This window comes from Ammodytes marinus, assembly GCF_949987685.1.
Source record: "Ammodytes marinus genome assembly, chromosome: 14".
Taxonomy (NCBI): Eukaryota; Metazoa; Chordata; class Actinopteri; order Uranoscopiformes; family Ammodytidae; genus Ammodytes; species Ammodytes marinus.
The window spans coordinates 26,575,541-26,595,748 of NC_137218.1; the positions used below are offsets into that span (position 1 = coordinate 26,575,541).

At 44.5% G+C, this 20,208-nt stretch overlaps 1 protein-coding gene across 2 annotated transcripts in view; it reads right to left on the bottom strand.

Moving 5' to 3' along the window:
* The window catches only part of mtmr4 (myotubularin related protein 4), a 44,202-nt gene that overhangs the window by 2,725 nt on the left and 21,269 nt on the right, over positions 1–20,208 (bottom strand). The window contains exons 4-19 of one of the 2 annotated variants that reach the window (XM_080041141.1): positions 16,393–16,509; positions 14,576–14,658; positions 12,352–12,518; positions 12,056–12,152; positions 10,590–10,703; positions 9,790–9,989; positions 8,957–9,082; positions 8,198–8,309; positions 7,390–7,585; positions 6,670–6,855; positions 6,053–6,223; positions 5,181–5,335; positions 3,090–4,106; positions 2,081–2,441; positions 1,020–1,130; positions 659–747 (exon numbers count right to left, since the gene is read on the bottom strand). In XM_080041141.1, coding sequence (XP_079897267.1) covers positions 659–747; positions 1,020–1,130; positions 2,081–2,441; positions 3,090–4,106; positions 5,181–5,335; positions 6,053–6,223; positions 6,670–6,855; positions 7,390–7,585; positions 8,198–8,309; positions 8,957–9,082; positions 9,790–9,989; positions 10,590–10,703; positions 12,056–12,152; positions 12,352–12,518; positions 14,576–14,658; positions 16,393–16,509 — 3,302 coding nt within the window. Of the gene's footprint in view, positions 1–658; positions 748–1,019; positions 1,131–2,080; positions 2,445–3,089; positions 4,107–5,180; positions 5,336–6,052; positions 6,224–6,669; positions 6,856–7,389; positions 7,586–8,197; positions 8,310–8,956; positions 9,083–9,789; positions 9,990–10,589; positions 10,704–12,055; positions 12,153–12,351; positions 12,519–14,575; positions 14,659–16,392; positions 16,510–20,208 lie in introns of both variants that reach the window. The other variant, XM_080041140.1, reaches the window with a different exon arrangement.

A 20,208-nucleotide genomic window follows, 5' to 3' on the forward strand; every position in this document is an offset into this window, starting at 1 on the left:
GGGGGGGGGGGGGGGCATGGCTCTGTCCAAAAGGTAATCATTTTTTTGCCGATGCTGTTGGAGTGACTGACGCTGTCGGGCCGTTGCGCTCGCTAGCCGAACAGCTGATCGGACCAGCTGTTTGAGACGGAGATGAAATCAAAAGTGAAACTGAAGGTGGAGCAGTTGAATAGTTAAATTAATAAATATTGTAACCAAACACAATAATGTGTTGTGTTATCTGCTTTAGTAGCCTACCGTAGCACATGTTGACCCCACTCCTGGAAATAAATGAAGTAATTTGTTTATTGATTTTTCCTAAACGGTTATGATTTACTAACCGGCTACACATGTACACGTGCACATCCCTAGTATCAACACCAGCTTCTTCTTTTTGTTTTTAGATCACACAGTACAGACAGGTAGTGGATCTTGAAGATAATTCACTTATTTTCTCCAGAATTGCTGACTCCACCTTTAATATGCCTAAGGTATTCTCAGTTTAAGAGCTCGCTGATACTATGACATAATGAGCTCTGAATGCAATCTGGGCAGCAATGAAGCAAAAGGAATATTATACATTCTGCTGTCAAATACAGGTATATGTAAGTCAGCAGCTGTGTCAGTTACTCTGTCTGTGATTGTGTTCATTAATGGAAAGAGGGCGATGAAGCCTCACCTGCAGTGGTGACGTCTCTTGGCTATCCAGAACTCACTGTCACAGTTGAAACAATGGGAAGCCATGTGGTCCGGCACCCACCTCGTGACCTACGCACACGCACACACACACACACGCCGTAATTAGAGGTGCTCCTAGCCACTCAAGTGATTTGGCACTATTTAAATTGTATCATTAATACATAGCGAACATCTCCCGAGTGGAATCAATTAATATCTGATTGTTAAATACAAATACTGTAGCAGGCATTTAAGTCCACCGCATGCCTTTTCAGAGTGGTGTTTGTGCTGTTTTCTCCATATAAATATAGAAAAGGATAAAAGTAATTCTCTGGCTCTAGTAGTAAAGTATAGCTGCTGACCTCTGTGTCCTTCTGATCCACTCTGTCCCAGCTGCCTTCAGACAGCCGGTCCTCGCTGTGTGTGGACAGACTGTCCTCCTCGTTGCTGTTGTCCGACTCCCGCAGACAGGTCTGAAAACACAGGGACAAGGGCAAGGTCACAACACAGCCAGGAGGGAGAGGAGACACTTCCTACGGATTCATCTCAAGTCAATATTTACAAAAGCCAAAGACAGGGAAGAAAAAAAAAGCTTCAGTCCTGCTTGGGGCTGTCTGGCTTCAGTAGCCATGTTTTACAATGCAAAGTGTATTCAGATTAAGGTCCACAAACTGGTTAAGACAATCATCCAAATAAGGTGTTTACATGTGATACAGGAATATTCCTGTTTTCTTGTCAATCAGCATTTTCGGAAATAAACCAGAGACGTTCACTAGTAGTGGTAGGAGCGTCATGAAGGCTGTCGGCACGTTCTTTACCGACTGGAATTTGTGCCCCATCCAAGGAATTGGAACACTTTGTAATTTTTTTGTTGTATTTCATTCATTGTTCTATCAGCCAAAAATGACAGCTCTACTTTTAAGTAGGTTTACACTATGGTTAACATGCGCTCTTACCCACTGCGCAACGAGCGCCCCCAAGAATGCTATTTTTATATAATTTTTGTTGGGTAAATGGACTTGACTTATATAGCGCTTTTTAGACGATTTTCTCAGCCCCAAAGCGCTTTACATTTCATACACACACTCATAGACCAATGGCAGTAGCAGCCATGAAAGGCGCCCTCTGAACCATCGGGAGCGATTTGGGGTTCAGTGTCTTGCCCAGGGACCCTTCGACATTTGGCGGGTAGCTGGGGGATCGAACCTCCGACCCTGCACTCCAGACTTCTTAATGTCTTAGTCCTGGTACGCTTACCGAGGAAATTCAGCTGGCCTGGCGTAGTAAAAACACTACCACTTTTGTCCAAATGGGGTGCTAGTTTCTACACAAACTGAGCGTTCCTCGTAGCCACTTTGATATCGGTAGCATCGCTGTGCATTTAAACGCAGCTCAATGTTAAAGCTGAACCAAGCTAACTCACAATGTCATCCTCGTAGTCTATGTCTGGCTCCGATGGCGGGGTGCTGTACTGTTTGCTCTCCAGTCTCATCTGCAGCTGCCTGACCTGCTGCCTCAGGACCTCCACCTCCTGCTTGTAGCCCGCCTCGATCTGCCGGAGCCTCTGCTGCACGGCGTCCAGGGGCACCGGCAGCCCGTCGTCATCCAGGTAGGCCGGGGCCAGGTGAGGGGGAGGGGAGCTGGAGGCAGAGGACGAGGAGTAGGGGATCTGGAGGCCAGCCAGGGAGTAGCTGTTGAGGGCAGCAGCAGCAGCAGCAGCAGGCCCACACAGGCCTGTGTAGCCCGCGCTCCTAGCAACAGACAGCCAGCCGCTCTGCACAGGGCTGCTGGGAGGAACAACAAACACAAAGGGCAGGGTTCACTTCATACAGCTTTTTGAGGGTAGAAATTAAAGTACCTTTTTCCAGCATTGTCAAGATTAAAAGTTCAACCTTTTCAAGAACAAAAAACTTGTTTATGATTTGATGCGTTGACATATCTATAAAATGGTCAATAGGGGTGACACAGAATAGTTGACAGAAGAATAGATGCAAAATGTGGTTATGAAACAAGGATCATTCTATTCTGGCTTTTATGTGGGCGCTGAAGGTTTGATTTAAAAGGAATTGCTTGGTTTCTCCCTATAAATCATAATAAATAGCCTATGGTGGTTAAGGTATCAGCATATTATACTGTGATTACAAATTTGAAAATAACTCATTAGCTTTTAATAAATCCTCTTAGTCTGTGTGAATGGTAGATGTCGCAATAAAAAATATTCTTATGCCAGGTCAAGAAGACAAACTGTAATTGGGTGTTTGTGGGTGTTGGATCTGCGTAATCGAAGTATTACCAAGTATCTTATTGACGATCCCTAGGTCAGTCTTGTTTGATATAGAGACAACCAAGCATTTTCCATTAATGTGTTTAGATTTCAAGCACATTTCAAACCTTGAAAATAGGAGATGTTAAAATCAAGCCTGTGTACCCACCCTGACAGGGCCTCTCTGCGGCAGCACTGGGTCCCGTTGGCGATGGTGAAGCCCTGTGAGCGCAGCAGCTTGCTGGCTATGCGGCGGCTCTGGTAAGCGTTGGGCTGCTGGGCCCGACTGGACTGCACCAGACCCTGGACACTGTCCCAGTGGGAGTCCAGCAGGTTGAGGTCTGACAGCTGGCTCTGGGAGATGAGCTGGGGAGCTGCTACCTCGTTACACTCTGTTAACACACCTTCTCTTCCTTTCAATTCATCTGTCCCCGTGTCCTCTTTGTCCTTGTGGAGCTGTGCTTCAGGCTCATCCTCCTCATCATTAAAGTCACTCTGGGTAAGATCCTGGCCCACTGTGGCGGGCGGCTCTCCCTCGCCTGTGAGCGTCTCCGTGGAGTCCTCCATGGGAAGGATTGGCATCAGATGTTTGAGAGCCAGCAGGACTTCATCTTCTGGGAGCGGGTCTGCATGGTCCACAGTGTGGCCGTTAAGGAGAGGGCTGGGCGGGGTGAGCGCAGCAGCCTGTGTGCCGTTGCAGGGCAGAGGTAAGCACGGCTCTGATGTATGAGTGGGTGACACAGGGCTCTCAGCAGCAGTCCTACAGGGGCTCTCAGCCGCCAGCACAGGAGGGGGAGGGAGAGGGAGTGGAGGGTTGGTGATCTGCTGGAGCACAGGAGCAGGGAAGGGAGTGTGAGCGTGTGTGACGTCCTGGGGCAGAGCCAGAGAGGGCGTGGGCTGGGTGGTGAGACAGGGCTCCTCCTCAGCTTGGTCTTCAAAGCTGTCAGAACCCTGACGGTCCTCTGGGGTGCTCACTGGTTCCCCCTCCCCACTGTCTGGTACAGTTTGAGGGAAGTTCTCCTCACAGATGTCTGCAGAGCTTTCCTCCGTGGCCGGTGAGGCCTCTGGGGCCGAGCGACCCTCCTGGCAGTGCTTGTTGAGATTGGGGTCGCTGGACGTACGAGTGAGGGGCAGCCCGTTCTCAAACGCTGACAAAAGGTTGTCCATGGAGCGGGTCTTGGGAAGTCTGGAAATCAGAAATAATATAAGGATGTATTTATTTCCCCCACAAGTGCAGCAGTGGCAATGATATACTTTTCTGTTCAGGACTCTAGAGGGCAGTCTGACTTTGTGCATTTTGAACTACTGTTAATTAAAGTTCAGGCACTGCCAGGAACACAATGTGCAGATGTGTGGTAAGTAGGGATGTAACGGTATGATAAAACTCATAAGATAATACCCTGGTAACACTGTACGGTATTTATTTAAATAGCTAAATTAAAACATTTAAAATTGAAATTATAAATACGAATGACATTTTTTCCACCACTGAACATTGAGTAGAAATTACTGTAACTTTCCTAGTAAAGCAATACGTGTTATTAGAGGATCAATGACCTAAAAGTCTCTTTAATAAAATAAAATAATTGCACAAGCCAGCTCTGTCGAATACTGTGCTTATTTTTAGAAATATTGTTTATGTATTTGAATGATGTGTAATACTTGCTTTTTTTGAACATTTTGTTTGAAATAAAGATTAAATGAAATAAACAAATCAAGTCATACTTGCAGTGTAACATTAAGACAATTATAAAGCAGACCCTACATTCAAATATAGAAATAAGGTTTCATCTTAGGTCTTTAGCTTTTAAAGTACATAATGAAATCACTTACCAAAAGAGAGGCAATACTTTAAAGGTGCCAAAACAATGTTTACCCTCCGTAGACTACACTGTGATAAAAAGCAAAACTCTCTCTCTCTCTCTCTCTCTCTCTCTCTCTCTCTCTCTCTCTCTCTCTCTCTCTCTCTCTCTCTCTCTCTCTCTCTCTCTCTCTCTCTCTCTCTCTCTCTCTCTCTCTCTCTCTCTCTCTCTCTCTCTCTCTCTCTCTCTCTCTCTCTCTCTCTCTCTCTCTCTCTCTCTCTCTCTCTCTCTCTCTCTCTCTCTCTCTCTCTCTCTCTCTCTCTCTCTCTCTCTCTCTCTCTCTCTCTCTCTCTCTCTCTGATGGCATTGGTAACAAAGTAAAGCGATATTGCAGCATTGACGATACCATCACATGCCTAGTAGTAAGTAACGGATCAGCATGGATCAAACATACACACCTGTCCAGGGAGCGAGAGGTCAGCTCCTCTCCTGTCCCATTGGGCGGGTGATAGAGCTCCATAGAGTCGTCCACAGCGGTGCAGGGGGACGAGGTGGGCAGGTACACAGCTGTCCACAGGTGTAACGCCCGTGTGTGGCAGACTGGCTGCAGCACCTGCCACACAAACAAAAAGGGACAAGGACATTATTAGGAGGACAGTATACAGAAATAACGGCTCCTATCAACCTGTTAGGTATGATATGTATTCTTCTAGATCGATCTCGGAGGAACAAGAGAGAAGGGCAGAGAAATGAGCTGGGTTCAATCTGGCAATTATAAGGTCAAGCTTGTGATGTCTGGGGATGAAAGTGAAACCTCAGTCTTGCTCTGCATTGATCATTAACCAAGCTACTTTGGCCATGTTCACACAAGGGGCAGCAACTGCCAGCCCTATCGCAATTGACTTTGCATTGGCCGTTGGATATTCAAAACAATATCAAAAACGAGAGAAGAATTGTTGATGGCAAAGCTGTCCTGTGTGTGTTTGTGTGTGTGCCAGAGAGAGAGAGAAACCGAAAATGACTGCCTTGATGTTACATGGGAAAATAAATTAATCTGTAAATAAAATAAAATAAATCTAATTATTGATATTCCATATGTTTTAAAATATGTATGTATTTGCCAAATGTTGTGGCCTGTCCTAAACATATGATTTGCACTGTCATTTTGCTGTGTTGCTAATGTTTCCCTTGCAGTTTCTTAAACAGGTCACCTTCTCTTAACAATGGTTCAGTGGCTAACAGTGGGAGGCTAGTAGGTTAGTCTACTTAAAAAAGCCCACCTGTTACAGCATTATACCAGTGTGAGGATACTGTAAAAAGTGACGGGTACCATATCATGACTAGGGATGTAGAGGAAGTTCTGGAAATTCTTGTTTCCACTGCGGAGCAGGGACCAGACGGAGCAGGTGCGTTTGTAGATGTTCCTCATCTCCCTCTCGCGAGCGTTGTTACACAGGAAGGTTCCATAAAGACACGAGTACGTATGCTGCACCAACTTGACCTGCACACACACGCGCGCGCACACACACACACACACCAGGACCACGCAACATGTCACAATGATTTACAGTCTTTATGGTTTGATAGTGCTCTGCCAGTGATAACAGCTGATTGAAGTCAAAGGTGACACTGACATCATATCTGACAACAAGATTAGCTATGGTTGTAGAATGACAGGGTTGGTTTTCAGAGTCTGAAGGAAGTAAAACAAAATTGTATATAAGCATTATATAAAAGAGTCCTATTTATGTTGTTTTTCATCTTGTGTAATTGTATTTTCTTTTAACATTGATGTCAGGGGACTACAGATGAAAGATAGCCTTTTGGCTAATTCTGGCATTTATAACCCATGTATGATCATGTGTTTTATCTAATTGCACTGTCCCCTTCTTAAATAAACTGAATTGAATTGAAGAGAAAGTAAAGAGTGCTAGTAGGACCACCCACCAGGAAGGCCTCGTTGAACTCAAACAGACAGGGGAACTGTTTGAGCAGCTGGTGAACACAGTCCAGCCACTGCAGGAAGACGGGACACTGCTCGCTGGCGTCATCAGCGTTCTCCTGGTGACCACAGCGGTCCCCAAACTTATGACCGTAGTCCAGCCACTCAGTCTCCACCAGCACCTGGAACCCCTGTAGAGCAACGCTGTGGTCAGTGCTGAAGGGAATAGTACTCGAATACAAAAATGACTTATTAAATATCTTGGTCACCATTTAAAAACGACAAAACTCACTCGCAGACAGCTGGGTTGGATATTTGAGTGTGTTATGCTCGTAGCGGCTAATGTAGCCCCAAGCTAGTTTCAAGCAGATGTGAGGGGGTTTACTTATTTTATAACTCCACACAAAAAATGTATGAACTTGTGGGCTTAAGTCCCAACCAACACTGACTGAACACCTGTAAACATACTTTAAAAGGTGGAGTCAGCTATTCTCAAGAATGCATGTTGTCAAAATTTACTTTGTGTCAAAATCAGTGAATATCTCCTCAAGTGACGCTACCTGTCTATACTGTGTGCGCTCGAAAGAAAATATGTTCACAGAACCTAGGTTGTGTATTTATTTACACTGGAATTTCTTGGTGACTCCACCCTCAATCGGTCTGACAGGTATCTCTAAAATACAACTACACGTAACATTGTGTGGCCCATTGGTGCAGAAGCTCACCTCTAGTGTCCTGTAGTAGGGGTCCAGCAGGATCTTGGCCAGGGCTATGATCTGGGGTGTGCGGTCCCACCCGTCTGAACAGTGTACCAGGACAGGACGGCCTTCCCTCTCCACCGCCGAACACACCAGAGTGGCTGCCTTCAGCATGACGGACAGGTGCTGCAGCCAACGGGTGCTCTCCAGTGCTGAAAGCCAGCTGGAAAACACCAGAGAGGTCAAATCAGATACACATCTATATAAAAGCAGCTGTCCCAGCCGGTGAAGTGCTCTGGAGCTACTAGATACCGTGTTGTTACATCAGATTTGGTTACACTGGGTTACGAGGTTAGGCCTCTGTGACCTACATCTCCAAAGGCCTCCTTATGTCAGTACACACCTCCATCAGAACAACAAGCCTTAAAGGTCACATATCATAACCATTTCCAGGTTCAAGTAAGGTTGGTAATGAGGGGACATGGCTTCTCCCCTTATGACATCATAAAGTGAAGAAATTCTGACTGGGGTTTTTTTTTAAGTAAAGCACATAGATGTCAAATCTGGAACAAACACATAACACACACATCCACTGTCGGGCTATACAGACTGACAGCTGGCCAGCCCAGCAGGAACAGGGACTGGACTTAGGCAACGTTCCCATATCTGTGTGGTGTTGCCTTACCGTGAGGTGAAGCCATTTCAACAGGGGGAGGGAGGGAGGGAGGGAGAGAGGGAGGGAGGGAGGGAGAGAGGGAGGGAGGGAGGGAGGGAGAGAGGGAGGGAGGGAGAGTAAAAATGACTCAGAGAAAAAAGGTCAAACAGATCCACTTACTTTCCTGGATCGGGGATCTGGCTGCAGACCGTCCTCAGAGCCTGGAAGCTGTTCCGGATGGCGTGGATGTTGGCCATTCCCATGAACATCACCTCGCAGTTGGGATAATACTCTGTACACATCCAAACAGAAACAATCTAAGGAAGGCAACAGGACGTAAGCAACACACTGGCATCATGTGGTCAGATGATAACGATAAGAGGGGATTTTAATATTACCTCATTCTAATAGAACATGTACAGTTTAGAGCATTGACATCTTCATATGAATCCCTTACCAGTCCCCATCAATTGTTAACATGACTGTGTCACTGGTGTCGGTCATCATTATCTTACAGAGTATCACTTATCAAATTTAGACATTCACATACAATTGTAAAAAAGCAAGGCATGGTGGAGAGTGAAGCTACTGCTTTCTGGAATAGATCTTTTTCAGATTTCTGGTTACCAGGCAAATAGGAGCCCAATGTAGACCGTCCTTTGGTCTCCATCATCTTAGGAGCAGGTAGCATAGTGTGGGTTTCTCAGAACGCTTTTTGTGCTAAACAGCTGCCTTATTAGTGCAGTTTAAAGTTACTTCTCCAGGTTTATTTTGCCTGTTTTGAGTAACTGAGCACAATCAGACTCAACAGTCACTCTAGACACTTATGTCGACAAGCGAAACAGTAATGAAGTAATCGCTGTGAAAAGGGTATATGATCAAATAAATGACAGTGACCACTGTAATGTCAGTTGAAATTGTTTGGTTAGCAGCACTGACCCTCACACTCGCAGCCTCCGCCCTTGGCTCGGTTGGCCACTGCAGCGGTGTAGGAGCGGGCATCCAGGATCAGCAGCTTCTGTGGCACCGTGTTGTCACAGCCGGGCCCGCCTGTCAGAGACGAGTCTGGAGACACACAGGGAAGAGGTTAGGACTGGACAGAGTTGTGAGAATGTGTTGAGAGGAGAAGGTAGCAGCCAACAACACACTTAGCAGAAATCTGACTCCACTTGTTAACAAATCAATATCGCCTCCTGATGACATCACTGCAGTGTTGCTATGGGCAACGATCGCAGATAAAGAGTCCTGCTTTCAACAGCTACCACGGATAAAGACTGAAACTAAAATCACTTCCCTCTGCACTTAGTCACTGTGATTTAGTGGAGTTCATAAACACAGGATGTGCCTGTGACTGCCGTAAATCTTTTTGTCTAAGTACATGGGAAAATGAGGACCCTTAGAAAGGCATTAATGATAACTATATAAAAATAATGTTCTTTTTGTTGATGGACTTGTTTTCTCTCACAGATCATTGACGATCATCAGAGGAACATTTAGACTGTTTTTTGTTAACATTTAAAATTTCCTCATAGGGAGGTCTAACACCCTAGAAATAGCTGACAATATATTTTCCAAAACAACGGCCAATGTATGCGGGCCTAACTGTACATCTGCATTGCATATGTTTAGCATCATTACCTGTTGGTACTAGTCCACATTAAGGGAAATTAATGAGACGTGTACATTATGTTAATGATTTTTTTTCTGAAAGCTACAGTGCTCTAGCAGTGCATGCATTCATATGCATACATTAATCTAACTCGCTGCTTTACCAAAATCACTATCGCAGGAGTCTGGAGCTTCCCCACGCTGTTGGCAGGCGGGCGCCCCACAGCTGCCCCTGGCCCCAGTGTCCATCTGACAGGCCTTAGCTATGGAGGTGACCAGGTACTCATCATCCGTGTTCCTCCAGCCCCACCAGCTGATCTCAGGCTGGCTGCAGCGCGCAATCACTACCCCGTTCTTCTGGTGTCTGCAATTCAAGGTTAGAAGAGTCAAGACACAACACAAATACAGATCTTAATATCCTAAAAGGGAAAATGTGTGCGTGTGTCTGTCTGTCTGTCTGTCTGTGTAAAACTGGACTGGACTGTTATGTTGGCCTCATAGGTCCAAAGAGACACAGGCGAGAATGTACTGTACATTGTCCCATGTTGTAAAGACATGGCAAGACACAGCAGGCAAACAAAGCACTGGTCTATCTCGAGACATTTTGCTATTTTGCTATGTCTTCTTAAATTATAGCTCCAAAATAAACATTAAAGTGTTTACTAAACCTTGTCTGCATACAACCATCTTTAAAGGCAATTATCTCAAAATAGGCTTTTTAGTTTTTTCTCCCCCCAACAGTCAATCTCAACCAAAATGCTCAAATTACATCAACTATTCTTAGCACATTTCTGAAGGTTATTACAGAAGGATTTGTTCATATGTTGTTATATGTCTCATTTATGATACATTTTCAAGACTGGTTCATGGTATTTTCTCTGACTGTCTGTGTGTGTGTGTGTCTGTGTCTGTGTGTGTGTGTGTGTGTGTGTGTGTGTGTGTGTGTCAGACAGTAAAAACACACCTGTAGACCACCACAGGGATCCTCTTCCCGGACCTGAAGGAAGCCACACTCTCCAGCTCCTTGTCAGTGATCCAGATGGGAACCAGAAGCTTCTGCGGGTAGCTGGAGCACAGCCTGTGGACGAGAAGGTCAGGACAAAGATTTAATGGCAGTGTTGGTGTTGTGTTGGTGCAAAACATGTTACAGCCAGTACACTCTTAAAGGAATACTTCACCCATACGGAACCGGCGTTCTATCATTATAAAATCGCTATTAAAATATAGTGAGTGATGCTTTTCTTCCCTCAGTCTTCCCTTGGCCCAGCTGTCCTGTTAATCCTAACCCTACATTTGACCAAGTGTGATGTCACGCATGGGAAAATGTGGTGTTAGACAGTGAGACCATACAACACTCTTTCTGCCTTTTCTCAGGCTAGGATGAACCGATTTCTAAAATGTTTGCACATTTACACTACTTAGGATCTAAGAGTTTAATACACCTTCATATTTCCACCGGTGAAGTAGGTCTTTGAGATAACAAGTGAGTCAAGAAGACCAATACCAAACCAAATAGTGCTTTTGAGCTGCAACCCGCAAACCACATTCTTAGACAAACAACAAACTATTCTGGTTTCAGGGTCGCTACTGCATCATCAACACCTCTCAGAACCTGGCAGGATACAAATACACAGGTTGTTTTCTGGATCCCATCGGTCTCTCGCCTCTCCCTATCTCCTGTGACACTCTCTTCATTTTCTATCCACCTGCTCCACGTCTGGGGCAGGAGGAGAGAGAAAGTAAAACACTATGCTGAGTCATGGGCCCCAGCAGGCAGCAGCTTGTTTAATTAGCTGCCTGCCCTGTGTGTGTGTGCGTGTGTGCGTGCACGAGTGAGTGCGTGCGTGCGTCTGTCTGTCTGTCTCAGCAGGACATGCTGTACCGGGCATACTTAACAGACTGACTGACCTTTTTTGGAGCATTTATTTGACCAGACAGTCTGATACCCAGGCACACAGACTTAGTATACGTGTGTGTGTGTGTGTGTGTGTGTGTGTGTGTGTGTGTGTGTGTGTGTGTGTGTGTGTGTGTGTGTGTGTGTGTGTGTGTGTGCGTTTGCGTTTGCGTTTGTGTGAGTGTGTGTGTGTGTGTGTGTGTTCGGTGTGCATGCACGTGTTAAAAACTGGCATCAGAGGTCAGGCGAGACAAAGGCGAGCATGTATTGTCCCATGTTGTAAAATACATTTAAGGCAATTTGATATTTTGCTTCCATAAAAAGAACCCACAATTTCAACTTCAAAAAAACTAAACCTTCCATAATAATACTTGGTTCCATTGTCCCTCATCCTGCCTGCAGCACTACTGTCTTTGTCACAGCTCTGTGTGACAGCATCACTCAGTCTTCACTCTCTAAGGACCATCGTGACTCTCTTCAGTTACATTTTTAGATCTTTACTAAACACTATTATTACTTGTTAAGCTGTGACCTACTTGTAGTTGCAGTTTATGTCCGACACCCTCCAGATGTTCTGTGTGTCAAAGCCCATCCTCTTGACCTCGATTTCCATTCTCTGCCGCACGTGATCACCTGAACAAGCACACACACACAGAATATCAACATGTTAACAAGATAAGGAATCCCAGTGGTCTTATTCCTAAACGTCTGTCTGTCTGTCTGTCTGTCTGTCTGTCTGTCTGTCTGTCTGTCTGTCTGTCTGTCTGTCTGTCTGTCTGTCTGTCTGTCTGTCTGTCTGTCTGTCTGTCTGTCTGTGTGTGTGTGTGTGTACCTGGGCGGCAGAGATGGACATGCTGGTCTTCATCATCGACGCTGCCTCCCAGACACCAGGCGTGATAGGCCAGAGCGAACAGGTCCTCCAGCCGCGACGGGTGAGCTATGGCCCGCATCAGACGCTTAACCCACTCCTGGCACTGCTTGAACGTGGCAAAGTGGCATCTGTGGAGACCCAAGAACCAAGATGATTTATTTGTCATATGCACAATAATTAAATCAGCAGGTATTGTCAATGAAATTATTAAGTCCCAGGCTCCTCTCAACAATGCAATATAAAAGGAGAACATGTATGATAGAAACACACATGTCAAGAGAGCAACACCTGAGACACAAATAAAGTACTAGGCATAGTGCAGATAAACCGTGTATAGATAAGGTGCAACATATAAATATAATGTACAATGCAAAATAAAGTTAAGTTAAATGTAGACGAAATAGAATACTGTATAAGGAAATCAAAATGATAACTAATTGCAAAAAACAAGAAAATGACACATTTCTTCAGATGTTCAGCACTTTTCCAGCATTTAACCAGGGCTAATAATGTGTCTGCCTAAATGATAATGAAACAAGAGGTGGCTGGCACAATCGGCTGGCTGAGAATCTGAAGGCTCCGCTTTAAAAAAAAAAAAAAAAACTTTACAGACGTCCATGAACAGATGGGGAATTTCTGTCTGCTGTGAAATAAAGTAGGACTTTTGGTCTTTTTTTTACGTAAAAAGTGTTTTTTGGGGGACGAGTGTAAGCATGCGTAGCAGTAGTTCTAGTTTTGCCATCTGTCTGATCTTGGCAAATTATAATGTAGCAATACATTTTTTTTGAATGAAATCACCAAATAAAAACAGCTCCAAGTCTGCACATGCTAACACAGCATACTCTGATCGCTAAATAATAATAACTATGTAATCTATTGGCATCATCCTTATTTTACTCATTTTTTTTTATAACCTTTATTTATACAGGTATATCCCATTGAGACTGAAGACTCTTTTGCAAGGGAGACCTGTTTTCCTTTCCCACGTTACCATTCACAAACACATTCATATACCGATAGCAGGCTAACTATCGACATTCACACGAGGCAAGGTAGGTTAAGTGTCTTGCCCAAGGACACAACAACTATGACACAGGTGGCAGGGCGGGGATCGAACCTCCAACCCTTTGATCATCAGCCGACCCGCTTTACCAACTGAGCCACAGTCGCCCCATTACTCAGTACAACAGATTTTAAGGATAGTAATACCAACTGGAGGAAAACATGCCACAAATGGCTTCATAGTAACAGTAACATCATCTGGCTGGACCCAGTATAGTTGTTTGAGCATAATTACATATTCAGAATGCTTCTTAAATAGCAGGACATTGACACAAATGCAAAACAGAAGGGCAATCATGAGCAGAAACGGGTTTCTCTTGAGAATGAGTCTCAATGAGATTACCTGTATAAAAAAGGTTTAAATAAAAAAAAATACACATGTGAATGACTACATGGCATTCCAAACTTTTAACCACTATTAATTAAAACTGTATTATTGTGTCGAGGCCAACACCGGAGCATCAGAGTACTGTATTTCTGTATTAACTTTGAGGACTCAAGACAAAACAAGATATTCATAACCATTGTAATTCATAAGGAGAGGAGAGGCTAATATAGCAACAGGTGTATGTTAACAGAATGTCCTTACTACTGTAAGACTTGTAACAGCTATTTCTATCTGTAAATATTGATTAGCAGTTACATGAGGTAGGGTGTGATTTAAATTGCCTCCTCATGGCCAGACCAGAATTTGTTTTACTACTGTATTATTCATTAAAATGTGTAGCAGAACACTGCAGTTTCATTAACTATGTTTAAAGACCTACTTCACCGGTGGAAATATGAAGGTGTTTTGATCTCTGAGATCCCATGTAGTATCAATGTGCAAAAGTTTTAGAAATCGGTTAATCCTAGCCTGAGAAAAGGCAGAAAGAGTGTTTTATGGTCTCACTGTCTAACCCTACATTTGCATACGTGTGACATCACATGTAGGGTTAGGATTAACAGGACAGCAGGGCTAAGGGAAGACTGAGTGAAGAAAAACCTCATTCATTATATTACGATAGCGATTTTATAATGATAGAAAGCCGGTTTCCGTATGGGTGAAGTATTCCTTTAACTACAGCAGTGAACTAGCCTGCCGGTGGCTAACGTGACTTGGTGAGTGCGCCGCTGTGCTTACCTGACAACTTTGGAGTCTTTGCAGATGATGTGCAGCTGGAACATGTCCCTGCTCTCCACGCTCTCGATCAGCCTGAGAGGAACCTGTAGGGGGAGACGGAGAGCGTGTGAGACGGGCCTGGTGCCACCACGCAGTACACAGCAGCACAAACAGGTTACCACCCTCTGCTCTAGTACACACTCAATCAAGGCTAGATATACATACATACTTTAACTTTATTCTCTCTACAAAGTTGAAATAGGCCTCGGTTGTATTTTAAATGAGTCTCTCTAGGCCTTTTAGTTTTTACTTTTAAGCAACTTTGCTCTTTTGTTTTTTTATGTATCTAGTATGAATTTAAAAAAAAATACTACTTCACGTGACGTCCTAACGCTAAAATAGTCAATTTTATTAACTTTAGTTCATCCAACACACACTGCAAACATATTAGTTTTCAAGGTGCTTTCATAGTAAAAAAAAATAAAGAAAACAACATCCAGTGTTTCAATTAGTCCCCGGTGCATTGTAATGGCTGACTTTGAAGAAGAATTAAAATGACTTAAGCTGTGTCTAGACTGTGGCAGAGGGTGGTGCTTTTTATCGTATGGTACTCACAGATATCTCATTGTCCACACCTGGTGGGTAGGTCTAAAAACACAGTGACACAATGGAACGCGCACAAACACACACACACACACACACACACACACACACACACACACACACACACACACACACACACACACACAGGGAGAGAAGGCGGGAAACAGGGAAGACACAGGACAGGAGGAAATGGAAAAAAACTATTAAACCAAAAAGAATGAAGGAAATGAAGAGTTATCCGGAAAGAAAACATCAAAGGAGTTAGACAGATGAAGGATAACTGAGTGGATCATGGGAGTGAATGGAGTGTGTGCTACTTGCATCACACAAGAGCAAAACCAATGGAAACCATGGAGAAACACAAACATGGACAGGAGCAAAGGGCAAGAAAACAGTGTAGAGGTGAGGGTAAAGGGGGGGAGGGGGAGTGGGTGAGAGGTTGGGGCTTGTTGGCATTCATACAGAGTTCATCTGTGCTGCTAGGGGTCAAGGCAGGACTCTGGTGTGTCCAGTTAGGAAAGCAGCTCCATAGGGACTGTTGGCTGCTTGCATTATAATCTGACTCTGCTCTGCTCCAGTAACGTCAAGGTGAAATGGACCTGCCCTGCCCCCTCCCCCATCTCCATCTCCATCCCAAGTCCCCCTGTGATCTTTTCCAGAAGGGTTTCAGGGCTTGTGGAAAAGATGACAGGGGGATCTGGGAAAGAAGAAGCAGAAGGAGGAGGAATTTTCGCTGCCAATGAACGCAAACAATTGGCCTGTTTGTCTTTGAGCGCGGGGGCCTGACGTCAGCAGGAGTAAGAGCCCGGTGGACGCTTGTTAGCCAGTGAGGGGCCGGGCCTCACAGAGCCCTACATGTCCCATTAAAAAACCCTCTCCTGCACCAAAAGATCAGAGGGTCCGCCGCTACTGTGGTACAGTGATGATGTAAACAAGCGCACAAGCCAACTACGCACGGGATATATGATTAAAAGCTCTTGTAGGTTTTATTTGCCTCTTAAGCACAATCACTCTTTTATACTATTTAAATAGGGGAGTAGGGAAATAAGCCTATGTACGTCAGACTACACACTACGGCCTCCTCCTCCTCCTGCTGTTGGTGTCTCTTAATGGCAAGGCAGCAGTACAGAACACACCGACACTAGTTTGTGCCATTTGGAATGGATTGATAATCCACTTTTGTAGTCCTTCTGGGTGTTCATTATTATTATTATTACTATGTGACTTGCACTCACGTTGATGACAGAGTCCTTGAACTTGATGTGGAGCCTGTAGTTAGACATGGCAATGATAGCTTCATCCGCATGGCCAAGATACTCCACCCCTTCCCCCTGAAGAACTGGGAATGGCACCTGTAGAGAGAGACACAACAACCAGATTGTGGAAACTTGAGTATCTTGTTAGCACCAGTATTGACATGTTATCAACAATACCCAGCGCTACATGTAGCCAACAGGCTAAGGGCAAGTTGGCACGTTCCTGCCTACACTAGAAACTAGACTCTAAATGTTTGTGGACAGTGACAATACAGGCTGGGAACATGGGAAGAGGGGGGGGGGGGGGGGGGGACGTTGTGCATGTGTAGCCGTCCAATTAGCGCATAGTAGTTTAACAGAAGGAGCTTTGTGAGTGAGCACACTGGGGCTTGTTGGGTGAACCCCTGCTGACTGTACAGTGAAGAGATCCCAAACTGTCCATTAACATTCTCTCTTTTACCCTTTTTCTATAACAGGCACAGCCAAGTCCAGGGCTTTGGCTGCAAGGCGAGCCCAACGTTAAGATAATTGCTTTCCCACCAGAGGTTAATGGAAAACACTTTGCTTTTCACTCTGAGCATGACACACTGCTACAGATGCCAACTTCTGAACAATGACTCAAATGGTGTTTAAACCTGCAGTGTGTAGAATTTGGGGTTTTATTTCCAAGCAGATTTTGTAGAAAGTAATTATAATATCCATAAGTACATTTAATTTAGTGCATAATAGCTGTTTTTTTTTTTCCTTAGAAAGGGTCTCATATGTCCACATTTCTGCATATTTTGGACCAAGGCCTAGTGCCGCCATCTTGAAAGTGTAATAGTTAGAATGTCCTCAGGTGCATTGTTTAAAATTTTGAATTGTTCTTGTCCTTGAAGGCCACTGTAGCATCTGTTATTATTCGAAAGGGGTGGGGTTACCCAGGGAGCGTTGCATTCTAGAACTTTGTAGAACTTTCTTGATGATGTCATATTACACACTGCACCTTTAATATAAGTTTTTTTTTACTTAAAAAAAAGAAAAAAAAAAGAAAGCTCCAAACACTTCCTATGGTCAATTACACAAATACTGCAGCTGCTTTTTGGAAGGGATTTAAAAATGATGACTACAGTGAGCTAGACCTTCTATGGCTGCAGTTGATCAGGAGAACGTAGGCTCTGACATTACGTAGAAGCATGAAATCATTTGAAATAAGCTTGAGCATGAGACATTCCTTCTGGTCTGATGTGAACGTTCTACCGCTGGGACACAACTTTCTCTTTCATCTGTGTCTCACAAATTCTTTCCTCATTTACTGAACCTCCTCTTCACACTTGAGTTTCCCCCAGTCATCACTTGAGTGTGACGGCCTGCATACACTGATTGTGCATTAACATAATTATAGTCAGTGGGGACCAGGGGGAATTGGCGACTCAGGTCCTGTAGCTAAGCTGCCAGTGGTGGTGAGGACAAACAGTGTTGCTTAGAGAGACAACATTACCTCATCCTGTGTTAGCATGAAACTGCTGAGTCACGCAGGAGGAGGACCCACACTATAGTGAAGTGCATGTTAAAATAGGACATGCAGCCGGGGCAGATGGGGGATTATGGTAAGATGTCAGAAAATCAGGCTTACTTAAAATAGATAACATTAGCCATCGCAGTTCAAAAGCACAGCTTCCGTTAGTGCGTGGAGCACACAAGCTGGATGGGTTTGACAGAGCAGTAAAACACAGGTCAGCATTGACCCAGGCAGCTTAAATGGTACCACGACACATGTAATATACCTTAAAATAATAAAAAACTGGTCCCTTTTCCTGTTAAGGAGTACTGTCCATTGGCAAAAGATCAAAAGCTGTCAACGCCTCAGACTGTTGGTCCAGAGCTTATGAAGAATAAATAAAATAATAATAATTGATAGGTTTTATATAGCGCTTTTTTGGAGGTCACTCAAAGACGCTTAAAAAGAAAGCCTATGTTTACCACTGCACCTGCTGTACCTCCTCTCCTGCTGAACATGTGTACGTGTGCTCGGAGTGGGACGGGAAGCACAGAGAGAAAACAAGAGTCCCAACTTAACCTGGGAAATGGAGCACATAGTACTCTGCACTCAGATGACAACACGGCCAAATATAGGCTGCGGGGCCCCCTGGCATATCTAAAATACAGACAGACAAACTTCACATTAACTTAGACATGCTTCAAGTCTGGTCACTCAACTGACTTTAAAAGGGACAGGCGCATAAGCACAGCTGGAAACTATGAAGCTGTTGACTCCGATACAGTTTTTACTATTCTGTATATAAAAAGAAAAAAGGATGGAAAGTCTGACCTAACGCATTTATTTTTTTGCGTTAGCCATGAGTCAGGGGACGAGAACAATTTGCATGAAATATTGCCACAACATCAGTAGAAATGGCTGAAAGGAGACCAGTAGTATGTGAGCTCTGTGTGCTGCTCCGTGTCCTGCTGAGAATGCCATAGTTAACATGCTGTACAGACTGGGAGCTGCATTTAAACAAGCCAGCGCTCCTAAAGTAGGCGCATGAGTCATTTGGCAGCCAGCAAGTGCAGCAGAAGATACTGTGTCACGTTTCCTCTGCCAAGCCTTCAGCAGCAGATATGTAGAGCGGAGAGAGAGCGAGAGGGAGGGGGGAGAGAGAGATAGAGAGAGTGAGGGAGGGGAGAGAGAGAGCGGGACGGAGGAGAGAGAGAAAGCAATAACACTCTCCGACTTGTGAGTCGTGACTTCCGGTTCCAGCAGCCTGCCTGTGAGGACAAGCACATGTTCTGTTCTCACACACACATACACACCCACATACACACACCCACACACACACTGCAAGCATGCAATGCAGCACACTCACAGAGGACATGCAGCGGGGGTATTATATATGGCTAGGGTGGGTAGGGAATGCCCATTATTTGGCCTGCGGCGAAGCTGTCAGTGAAAGTATCATGGGAGTGCCTACCTGCACTCAGTTAACACACAAAGGCAGAGACACAGTGTGTGAACGTAGGGGAGGGGGGTGTGCATAACAACAGGAGACCGGGAACCTAGAAACTCTTTGCAAGGTGACTCTTTTCAGCGCACGCATACAGTAGTGGATAATTACGAGATATTTTCTGATTTTGACAACAAAAAAAAGTGATATGACAACAAGCGGTCTCCAGAATGGCTGACTCGACCTTTAATTATTTTTCAAAAAGCACTTTTGAACAGGTTTATACTCCATGCAGTTCATTTTGCAACCCAAGAGGAAAAGGTGCTTGAATTGAAAACCATAAAAAACAGAATCAACAGACAGTGACCCCGGGCTTTTGTCCAGACGCATGATGCTCAGCCCCATTAACCAGCAGACAGCCACACAGGGCACAGACAGCGCACCGTGCCCGTCACAAACTATGCTACTGGCATCTTTATTGAGCAATAGACTTACACATCCCGCTCACTTCAGTGACCCTAATGTTTTCTTTAACTGCACTGCTCTAGTATCCGCTGCAGTAACTTCTGCTGTTATTGTGGAAACGGCCCTGCAACAAAGACAGACCTCTAGGAGTGAAGTCTGAGTCTAAATGTGAATAAGTTAATCATTAAAGAAGCACTGTGTAGTTTCAAGGGAGGGAGTGCTATTTACATTTACAAAGCCTGCTTGCTAACAAACAAACAAAACATATTTTCTTTACATTTTATTTTAAGTATTGAATAATTCTACCCTCTTAAAATCTATATGATCTAGAGGTACTGGGAACCAAACATGAGACTAGAATATGGTTGAACACAAAACTGTGGGCCCTGCTGATGAAAAACTATAA